We start from the raw sequence: 11,591 nt of genomic DNA, 5'->3' as shown, positions 1-11,591 counted from the left end.
GAGGAGGAGGAGGAGGAGGAGGAGGTTGCAAGCCAGCACTAACTAACACAAAATTACCACCCCAATTATACCAGTCTCAAAGGCATGGTTTACCTTATTACAGATTAAATCTGCATCTCCATAAAGTTGGTCAGCAGCAGGAAGCATGAAGTGCACTAAAACTTCCTGGTATATGCCTGCATTGACCTTGGACCTAAGAAAACACAGTTGACCAACACCAGCATTTGACATGACACCCCAAACCATCACTGACTCTAGAAACTTTACACTGGAGCTCAAGGAACTAGGATTGTGTGCCTCTCCTCTTCCTCCAGAAAACTTGATTTCCAAAGGTAATGCAAAATTTACTTTCATCAAAGAACATACCTTTGGCCCACTCAGCAGTCCTTTTTGTCTTTAGCCCAGGCAACACGCTTCTGATGCTGTCTGTTGTTCAAGAGTGGCTTGACACACAAGCCACTCTTGAACATTTATTATTTCAGTTCGACTGCCTAGCCAGCACAGTCCTTAATAATGCCTATTTAGTTATTGTTAGCCTATTTCAGTATTCATCTTGATATTCGTCAACTTGTCTTTTACCCTTGCAACTTGTCTTGTCTCTTCCCCTTTTCTCTCGCCGCTTTTACCCTTGGCCATAGGCACTTTCTCTGTTGTCTTTCTGCAAATGTCAGATCCTCTGCAAGGCAAACACCTCATTCCTTGAGTGCAGGATGATCCCGCGCAGCTTTCCAGACTTTCTCTCTGTAGGTCCGGAGTGCGAACTGGATGATGACCCGTCCCAGGACGTCCAACTCTATGGATTGTGTCAACGCAAAAACGGAGTAAGAATTACTCCGTTTTTCTACCGCGTCTGGAGTAAGAATTTTTAGGATTTTGAGCTCTTTGGTTCTGATATCTTCTCCTTCTGTTTCTTTGAGGTTTTTTAACCTTAAATTTCAACTCCTACTTTAGATCTCGGCTTGATCACACTTGCCTTGATCCATCCGAGCCACCTGCTCAATTTGCGACACCTTATTCTCGTTACTCTTGACCCTTGCAGATAGCGACTTAATTTCCTCTACCAAGAAATCAGTCGTCTTTGCCAGATTTACTATTGTAAGGGATTGATTCAGGTCAAATAACTCAAAGGGGTATTGAATTACAGTGAAAGGAACCATAATACATATTAAATGATTCAAAATTAATATTTAACACTTATTTTGTTTAAAATTTTAAATGTTATGTTCACTGTTTGTGAGCTTAGGTAAGAAAATTGATCAGTTTAAGGCAGTAATTTATAAACACATAGCCCAAGACACCTGTATAGATGAAAAAGGTAAACACAAGTTTATTGAACTATTCTAAACACACAAACTAACGAAAACACACATTCAAAAATGGGAAAGGGATGTTTATTAATGGAAAGGAGTGAAGTCCTAATGTCTCATTGAATGTCTTGTTTAGACATGATTTCTTAGCCACAACCTGAGAATCAATATACTACCAGGTCAACCTTAGTTTGCTTGCTTAGATATACGTTTTTTACCAGTTCAGCCAGAATGAAGAGTCATGTACTTGCATTTGAATGCTCCTACGAGCATGGGTTCCTCTTAGGATGGTAGTAAGTTGTTGTGTTCAGAGGGACGGATAGTTGGTTTTGCCCGGATCCTGGATAGCGTTAGCTGGTTGCTACATGACGGGAGTCTCTGAGACGCAGCTGCGCGGACTCCAGGAAGTTTTCTTTGGCGAGGTTCAGACAGAGTTTCGAAGTGTGGTGAAGAGCTCTGGGTATATCGGTCTGATATCTTGGCTGCGTCCTAAACCTGGAAAATGCTGCCTTCGGAGGACACATTTGAAGGCAGGAAGGCCTCAAGCAATGTCCGAATCTATTGTTTGCTTCACTTCGCCTGTAAAGGAGTTTGTACTAATCAGCTGATCAGGAGATTGTGCTCGCCACAGGGTGTCAATCAAAACACATCACAGGATTGAAAATACTCGTCTTTACTTTCTATTAGCATGAGTGTGGTCTGAAATAAACAAATGAATGACATATTACAATAAATAATTACAATATACATACATAAAAGTAATATACATGTCTACATTCTGCAATCAATACAATTATCAGGGTCTGGACTGCACTACCAATCTTCGCCGCTAGATGGCGCGTGGCACACATATATTTTTATGTTTACAAACAGTAGATCACTGTCAAGGTTATTTCAGAGCAATACACGCAAGTGTCCACTAGATGGCGTCATGGAGACAGGTGTCTGGTGTTGTTTCGAAGCTTCTGCACATTTGCTTCAACTGTTTCAGTGCTTCACGAAGCCTCGGTCTGCCCATCACTACATATAACGAGGATCGCGGATTATCCGTGTATCTGAGTAAATGCTTAGTCATCATATATATCGACAGGATTACGGAAATATACGACCAATATTGTATACTTGATACCCATTAAAGGTGTTAACATTGCACTAGGTAACCACAAGCATGATATAATACAAATCAACAACTTAAGTAACTTAAATAACTCTGTATCTGCTATATTTATGGCAGTCAGTACGACGTGAATACGACGGAGATAAACAATTCGATCATTTACACTAATCATTGCTGTAACACTGCAGATTACTATACTAACAAACATCTTTAAGTAAATAGACTTACATTTTATCATGAACGCACACACAGAAGGTAAACTTTGAAGTTTGTGTACAGGAACATGTGATGTGTGTTCTTCTCTTAACTCTGCTTGACTGTTCGGGAAGTTTCTAGCTCGCCACCTAGCGTCCTTTTGACGTCACCGATAAGTTTGTCACTGATTGGTTAAATCTCCTTAACATTGCCTCTCTCCTGAGAGACCTTCATCTGATCGATTTTTGAAGGCAGCATACATGTATCCTTCGTTGCCTTTGGTATCCCATAATCCTGTGCTTTCTATTCAGTGACAGTTGAGGAAAAAGATGGCGTCCGAAAGTTGCATTTGCTGGTGAGTTTGTGTGTAAATGCATGTTTTTTTTACCAATATTTTCCACTTCTGGGCTCGTATTTATCAAACATCTTAGAATTACTCACAAGAACACTGCTAAGAATTGACTTAAGAGTAACAAAATTCCTGGCTCAAAGCTGCGCTTAAAAGTTAGTTATCAAGCGTCCCAATCATACTTTAAGTAAAGTGTAAGTCTAAATCTTAAGTGTCAGTCTTAGAGTTGATTTACGACACTTTGCTGTGCCACAAACTGGATTTTGGATGATTTCATAGGCATGAACCAATCATTGAATAGATGTCCTTATTTAAGAATATTCTCCGATAAATTCACATTGAATGGTGAAGTTCCTAAGAGGAGTTTACATCCAACACACTTTTGACAATAAAGAGTTTTCAATAGAATACATTATAATATACACATTTGAAATGAAAGATAAACATGTTTTCATCCATGTCTTAATTACAATTATTACACTGGTGTGCTGATAACTGACCCGCGTATATATAGCCTAGATTTTTTTTAATATAATCAGCCACCATGGATTCCAAAAGAAAACCGAACTGGCAGGAGGAAGAAGCGATCGCTACTGCTTGCTGAATTAGCCGAACAGCGGTGTTTATATATTTATTATAAAACCCAACACTAACCAGCGCTGAAAAAGATGATGCCTGCTCTGTCCAAACGATACCGTTTGATTAACTGCTTGTCGTCAAACATTTCGAACACATTCTCCCTCTCTTGAAAGATTTGCCCACGTCTCTGTCTCCTCAGCGCCATCTCAAGCCCCTACTGGCAACTCCTAACCACTTGAGAGACCTCTCGAGCTGTCTCAAATAACTGGGAGAGTAAGAGTGATTCTTAGCTTTAAGAAATTTGATAACTTGCTTTTATACTTAAGTTTGAATGTAGTAGTAAATTTCATAAATTCTCAGCACTTAAGACTAAAATAGCACTTTGAGAAGCTTGATAAATACAGGCCCTGGGCCCGTATTTATCAAACATCTTAGAATTACTCACAAGAACACTGCTAAGAATTGACTTAAGAGTAAAAAAATTCTTGGCTCAAAGCTGCGCTTAAAAGTTAGTTATCAAGCATCCTAATCATACTTTAAGTAAAGTGTAGGACTAAATCTTAAGTGCTAGTCTTAGAGTGGATTCACGACACTTTGCTGTGCCACAAATGGAATTTTGGATGATGTCATAAGCATGAACCAATCACTGAATAGATGTCCTTATTTAAGAATATTCTCAGATAAATTCACATTGAATGGTGAAATTCCTAAGAGGAGTTTACATCCAATACACATTTAACAATAAAGAGTTTTCAAGAGAATACATTAAAATATACACATTTTAAATGAAAGATAAACATGTTTTCATCGATTTAATTACATTTTTTAAACTGGTGTGCTGTTAAATGACCTGCCTATATATAGCCTAGATTTTTTTATATATATAATCAGCCACCATGGATTCCAAAGGAAAACCGAAATGGCAGGAGGAAGAAGCGATCACTACTGCTTGCTGAATTACTCGAACCAGCGCTGAAAAAGATGATGTCTGCTCTGTCCACACGATACCGTTTGATTAACTATTTGTCGTCAAACATTTCGAACACATTCTCCCTCTATTGAAAGATTTGCGCTCGTCTCTGTCTCCTCAGCGCCATCTCAAGCCCCTACTGGCAACTCCTTACCACTTGAGAGACCTCTCGAGCTGTCTTAAAGAACTGGGAGAGTAAGAGTGATTCTTAGCTTTAAGAAATTTGATAACTTTCTTTTATTCTTAAGTTTGAAAGTAGGAGTAAATTTCATGAATTCTCAGCCCTTAAGACTAAAATAGCACTTTGAGAATCTTGATAAATACGGGCCCTGTTCAGTAATCATAGTATAAAAAAAGCAATCATCATGAATGCAAGCTCTAGTTGTCATGATCAGAGTTGTGACACCTGAACCAAATAATTAAATACTACATGTTCCCATGACAACCGATTGGCAAATGGCAGTTGCTGGCACTATAAAAAGTCCTGTTCCGCAACACTATTCTGTGTTGGGTTGCAAGTATGTTTTTGTAGTGGTTTTATTGAGGTGGTGGAAGTTGTTGTATTACTGATTGGCCATGGAGGGTACCACTAGCCGACTATTAAGGTATGATGATAAATTGTAGTATCTGGCATTTGTCAACAAGTGGCATTAACAAGTGGTGTTTTCTCTTACAGTTTTTCTCTGGCACTTCTCAGTCTTTGTGTCTGTAGCCATATTGGAAGTGGTAAGATTTATCCAGGCAAGTTATATAATTTAGGTTTGATACCATGGCTGTCTGAATTGTCTCCTTTTTTCCCCCTCTTTTCTAGTTAGTGGCTTTGTCAGGAGTGGCTATCCCATATACTATGGGGCTGGTACTGGTTTTCCCATGCAGGCTGATGTGAAACCACGAAGTTCCTACAGTTCCTGGTATGGCATTAAAGTACCAAGTCCCATTAGTCCTCAAAGTTCCATGGAATTAACTTCTAGTGCTGAAGAAGTTAAGGGTGGTTATACCAGTGTAAGCTATAGTCCTCAAAATGGCTCTTCTGGTTTTGGACCAGTGACTGATTTATATAAGCCTGGTTCTGACTCTGATGCTAGAAGCCAACTTCATGGATCTCTATCTTTGGCTGGTAGTGGCAGTCTTGTTTCTGGTTCTGTGGCCACTGCAGTGGGCCCAAGTATGAGCAGTGAGTCTCTACCCGAGCCAGCAAAGCTCCACTATCAAACTGCAGAACAGCCTGTAGTACACAGTAATGAGTCTGTGGCATCTAGCAGCCAGCAACTATTGCAGAACGGTTCCCAGTCCAGTGGTCCATTAGTGCAAGTCCGCTACCAGGCTGCAACGCATCCCATTATAAAGCCTCAGAGAAGTAGACTTCAATTTGGTGCCAACTTGCTTTCTGATACCAGGCCAGTCCATTTTCCAAGTGCTACCTATGTCAAGGCTTTGCAGCAAATAAATGAGACCTCACAACCCAACTATCAATTAGGACAAGTCAGTTATGGGTCTGGACTTGTGCCATTGCTCAGTGGCCAGCAACTAGTGCAGTCAGGCTATGGTTCCATGGTTCCGCCCAATGATGTGCAACAAGCACAGGCACTAAACCAACTTGTGGCTCAGCCCAGCATCCAACTATCACGTCAAGCAAGCAGCCAGAACTCTGAGCAAGTTATTTCAAACTCCATGGACCAGTCCAGTGGCCTACCTCTAGCACAAGTCAGCTCACAGTCTCTAGACCAGTCCATCACCCAACAACCAGCCCAAGTCAGCTCCCAGTCTGTGGATCAGTCTAGCACCCAACAACCAGCCCAAGACAGCTCACAATCTGTGTCCCAGCCCAGTGGCCTGCTGCTAGTACAAGGCAGCTCACAGCCTGTGGACCAGTCCAGCACCCAACAACCAGTCCAAGCCAGCTCCCAGTCTGTGGATCTGTCTAGCACCCAACAACCAGCCCAAGACAGCTCACAATCTGTGTCCCAGCCCAGTGGCCTGCTGCTAGTACAAGGCAGCTCACAGCCTGTGGACCAGTCCAACACCCACCAACCAGCCCAAGCCAGCTCACAATCTGTGGTCCAGTCAGGTAGCCTGTCGTCAGCCCAAGTCCGTTACCAGTATGTGTCCCAGCCCAGTGGCTTGCTGCCAGCACAAGCCCGTTACCAGTCTGTATTTAAGCCCAGTGGCCTGACGCTTGCACAAGCCCGTTACCAGTCCATATCCCAGCCCAGTGGCATGCTGTCAGCACAAACCCATTACCAGTCTGTGGACCAGCCCAGTGTCTTGCAGCCAGCACAAGCCCGCTACCAGTCTGTGTTTAAGCCCAGTGGCCTGAAGTTTGCACAAGCCCGTTACCAGTCCATATCCCAGCCCAGTGGCCTGCTGTCAGCACAAACCCGTTACCAGTCTGTGGACCAGCCCAGTGGCCTGAAGCTTGCAGAAGCCCGTTACCAGTCCATATCTCAGCCCAGCAGTCTGCAGTCAGCACAAGCCCGTTACCAGTCCATATCCCAGCCCAGTGGCCTGCTGTCAGCACAAACCCGTTACCAGTCTGTGGACCAGCCCAGTGGCCTGAAGCTTGCAGAAGCCCGTTACCAGTCCATATCCCAGCCGAGTGGCCTGCTGTCAGCACATACCCGTTACCAGTCTGTGGACCAGCCCAGTAGCCTGAAGCTGGCACAAGCTCGTTACCAGTATGTGTCTCGGCCCAGTGGCTTGCTGTCAGCAAAAGCCCGCTACCAGTCTGTATCTAAGCCCAGTGGCCTACTGCTAGTACAAGGCAGCTCACAGTCTGTGGATCAGTCCAGCACCCAACAACCAGCCCAAGCCAGCTCACAGTCTGTGGACCAATCCAGCACCCAACAACCAGCCCAAGCCAGCTCCCAGCCTGTGGACCATTCCAGCACACAACCAGCCCAAGACAGCTCACAATCTGTGGTCCAGTCAGGTAGCCTGTCATCAGCCCAAGCCCAATACCAGTCTGTGGACCAGCCCAGTGGCCTGCTGCTAGCACAAGACAGCTCCCAGTCTGTGGACCAGTCCAACACCCAACAACCAGACCAAGCCAGCTCCCAGTCTGTGGATCAGTCAAGCACCCAACAACCAGCCCAAGACAGCTCACAATCTGAGGTCCAGTCAGGTAGCCTGTCATCAGCCCAAGCCCCTTACCAGTATGTGTCCCAGCCCAGTGGCCCGCTGCTAGAAGTCAGCTCACAGCCTCTGGACCAGTCCATCACCCAACAACCAGCCCAAGACAGCTCACAATCTGTGTCCCAGCCCAGTGGCCTGCTGCTAGTAGAAGTCAGCTCACACCCTCTGGACCAGTCCATCACCCAACAACCAGCCCAAGACAGCTCACTATCTGTGTCCCAGCCTAGTGGCATGCTGCTAGTACAAGGCAGCTCACAGTCTGTGGACCAGTCCAGCACACAGCAACCTACCCAAGCCAGCTCACAGCCTGTGGACCAGTCCAGCGCACAACCAGCCCAAGCCAGCTCACAATCTGTGATCCAGTCAGGTAGCCTGTCATCAGACCAAGCCCCTTACCAGTATGTGTCCAAGCCCAGTGGCTTGCTGTCAGCACAAACCCATTACCAGTCTGTGGACCAGCCCAGTGTCTTGCTGTCAGCACAAGCCCGCTACCAGTCTGTATCTAAACCCAGTGGCCTGAAGCTGCCACAAGTCCGTTACCAGTCCATATCTCTGCCCAGCAGTCTGCAGTCAGCACAAGCCCGTTACCAGTCCATATCCCAGCCCAGTGGCCTGAAGGTGGCACAAGCCAGCTCACCGTCTGTGTACCAGTCCAAACCTCAACAAACTGCCCTAGCAAGTTTTCAATCTGTGGCCCACTCAGGTAGCCTGTCATCAGCCCAAGCCCCTTACCAGTATGTGTCCAAGCCCAGTGGCTTGCTGTCAGCACAAGCCCGCTACCAGTCTGTATCTAAACCCAGTGGCCTGAAGCTGCCACAAGTCCGTTACCAGTCCATATCCCAGCCTAGTGGTCTGCAGTCAGCACAAGCCCGCTACCAGTCCATATCTCAGCCCAGCAGTCTGCAGTCAGCACAAGCCCGTTACCAGTCTCTGTCCCAGCCCAGTGGCCTGAAGGTGGCACAAGCCAGCTCCCTGTCTGTGGACCAGTCCAAACCTCAACAACCTGCCCAAGCCAGTTCCCAATCTGTGGTCCAGTCAGGTAGCCTGTCATCAGCCCAAGCCCGTAACCAGTATGTGTCCCAGCCCAGTGGTCTGCAGTCAGCACAAGCCCGCTACCAGTCTATATATCAGCCCAGCAGTCTGCAGTCATCACAAGCCCGTTACCAGTCTCTGTCCCAGCCCAGTGGCCTGAAGGTGGCACAAGCCAGCTCACTGTCTGTGGACCAGTCCAAACCTCAACAACCTGCCCAAGCCAGTTCCCAATCTGTGGTCCAGTCAGGTAGCCTGTCATCAGCCCAAGCCCGTAACCAGTATGTGTCCCAGCCCAGTGGTCTGCAGTCAGCACAAGCCCGCTACCAGTCCATATCTCAGCCCAGCAGTCTGCAGTCATCACAAGCCCGTTACCAGTCTCTGTCCCAGCCCAGTGGCCTGAAGCTGGCACAAGCCACCTCGCAGTTTGTGGACCAGTCTAACATGCAACAACAAGCCCATGTCCGCTACCAGTCTGTATCTAAACCCAGTGGCCTGAAGGTGGCACAAGCCAGCTCACTGTCTGTGGACCAGTCCAAACCTCAACAACCTGCCCAAGCCAGTTCCCAATCTGTGGTCCACTCAGGTAGCCTGTCATCAGCCCAAGCCCGTTACCAGTCTCTGTCCCAGCCCAGTGGCCTGAAGCTGGCACAAGCCACCTCACAGTTTGTGGACCAGTCTAACATGCAACAAACAGCCCAAGTCCGTTACCAGTCTGTCGTCCAGTCAGGTAGCCTGCCATCTGCACACGCCCGTTACCAATCTGTGTTCCGGAGCCCTGGTTTCCATGTCTTTCCTATCCCAGAGCAATCTAGCCTTGGTTCCAAACCTCTGGGACAGCCCAGCAACGTACCTCTTCACGCTATGAGTCTGCAGTCTGTCCAGCCTGACTTCCAAGATTTAACACCTCTGCAGACTACTCAAAACAAACGTCTCTCTCCAGGCATATTGAGGTTGTTGCAACAAGTGAAGTCATAGCTGCATACTTTGTCTACTCAAGAGTTTGCTTTTGAAAAAATAAATATTTCTAAAACCAGTTCAGTAGTTTTGTTGTGTATGGGGAGGTTGGGGTTAAAGATTTGTAACCAAGTGTCTACAGGGAAGTCTTTGACCCATGGAAGTTTCAAGTATTGTTTGTGCTGCGTTTGCATGACCTCATCTTTGATTGACGTGCTCTGCTTTGTTCTTGCTTAAGCCCCATTTACACCTGGAGAAATGGTTGCTCTGATCCAAATAGTGGCTTATGCTGATCGGTGTAAATGGGGTCTAAAATACTTTCAACCACTTCCAGATTGCTTTCATAGTGTAACTGCTGATGTGGTCAAATGCATTCAAATGGCCACAAACACCTACTGACAATGCATTAACTTTATGGGAGGCATGCTACCCTTACCATTTCAGTTTACTTGTCCTTCTCAAATACTTCATTTACTTAAGCAAACTTAAATAGTCACTGTATATTTGATTTATACTGACTTAACCCTTTAGGAATCTGAGGTTTTTCTATAATGTTTTTGACATTAATTTCAAAAGGCTAATCTTAAGACTTTATGTAAATTAGAAATCTTGGGTGAACCAAAGTTTATTTAGGGATCTAATTTGCATATGTCATATGGTGGTCATCTTGGATTATAGAATTTTCATAAAGTCAAATGTTTAAATTATAAAATGCAACACTCAGGTAAATTTCAGGTTCCATGTATGGGGCACATATATTATGCGTAATATGTGAGAGGAGACTAGCCAGCAATGACTTTCGCTAAAGTATGTTTTGTTTGTTTTTTGTTTATTCTGTATTTATTTTTTATTTTTTTTGCATTGACTTGTATTAGCGTGTATTTGTTTTCCTGTTAAAGGGGCAGACTAGCCACTGTTTCTTGTGTATTTAAGTTTCTTTTTGGGTTATATTTGATTTTGATTTACTACATGTGTTTAATCCAATCATACTAATAATTGATCTGGGTGGTGTGTGGCACTTCTGTGTGGTGTGCATTAGAAGGTTGGCACTATAAATGGTGATTTTAAAGGTTACTTATTTGTGGTATATGCTCTGGGTTTCTTTTTTTTCCCTCTGCAGGTGGTAGGCGGTGTAAAAGAGCAGGCCGGACCCTTCTTGCATTCTCGAGGAGAGCCATTTCCCGATTCTATGAATCTTATTGCAGACACAAATTGTAATTGGTTTTAACCTTTTGATATGGCTTGTGTTGTACCAATAAAATTGTGATTATTGACAAACTACATTTGTTGTTTATAATCCCATTATTTTTGGAAGGCTCCTCCTGCCTTAAATAAGGAGGTTGCGTAGTCAGTTTTATATTTATTACACTACATATAATATATATATATATATATATATATATATATATTATGCATAATAGCCCCCTCTGCCCATTGTCACGCTGCCTCTGCTCCTGCTATAAGCAGCGCGGCCAGATCTGCCTTGCACGCATGCCGAGTGTGCACAGCTTGTACTACTGTCATTGCACCTCCCCAACCTGCCTCCACGTTACCCCTAAATGTCCTATGAGTAGTTCAACCCAGGGACGGAATGGGGCTAAAAAACAGCCCTGGACTTTCTCCCAAATCCCATCATGGCCCATCATCCTTCCATTCACCCCTAGCCGTGTGCAACAGACACTGTGAATGTACTCTCGTCTTCCTCAGTTTTTTTTTTTTTTGTTTGTTGTTGCACGTAGCAGTATATAAGTGATCGTATTAGTGCCCCTGCTGACGACGGCTGTTGATATCAGGGGCATTTCTAGGATTTTCATTTTACGGGGGCCTTAGCCCCCAGTGAGGGTAGCCTATGAAAAAAAAAATGTTGACACTTAAGGGTCCAAATTGTGCTATTAACTAGTAGCTTACTAACATTCATACGCATAGGATATTGGCTGTTAATAATTACATATAAAG

At 44.6% G+C, this 11,591-nt stretch overlaps 1 protein-coding gene across 1 annotated transcript; it reads left to right on the top strand.

The window, feature by feature from the left end:
- Positions 1-4,993: 4,993 nt before the first annotated feature.
- On the top strand, positions 4,994-9,714 carry LOC137084057 (fap1 adhesin-like). The gene is made up of 3 exons (XM_067449985.1): positions 4,994-5,122; positions 5,194-5,243; positions 5,329-9,714. Exons 1-3 carry the CDS (start codon positions 5,094-5,096, stop codon positions 9,654-9,656), a joined length of 4,407 nt encoding a protein of 1,468 aa, XP_067306086.1. The 5' UTR covers positions 4,994-5,093; the 3' UTR covers positions 9,657-9,714.
- The last annotated feature ends 1,877 nt before the right edge of the window (positions 9,715-11,591 follow it).

The sequence above is a fragment of the Pseudorasbora parva genome, chromosome 8 (assembly GCF_024679245.1).
Source record: "Pseudorasbora parva isolate DD20220531a chromosome 8, ASM2467924v1, whole genome shotgun sequence".
NCBI lineage: Eukaryota > Metazoa > Chordata > Actinopteri > Cypriniformes > Gobionidae > Pseudorasbora > Pseudorasbora parva.
The sequence above is the reverse complement of the archived record's forward strand: the minus strand, read 5'-3'. Positions and strand labels throughout refer to the sequence as shown.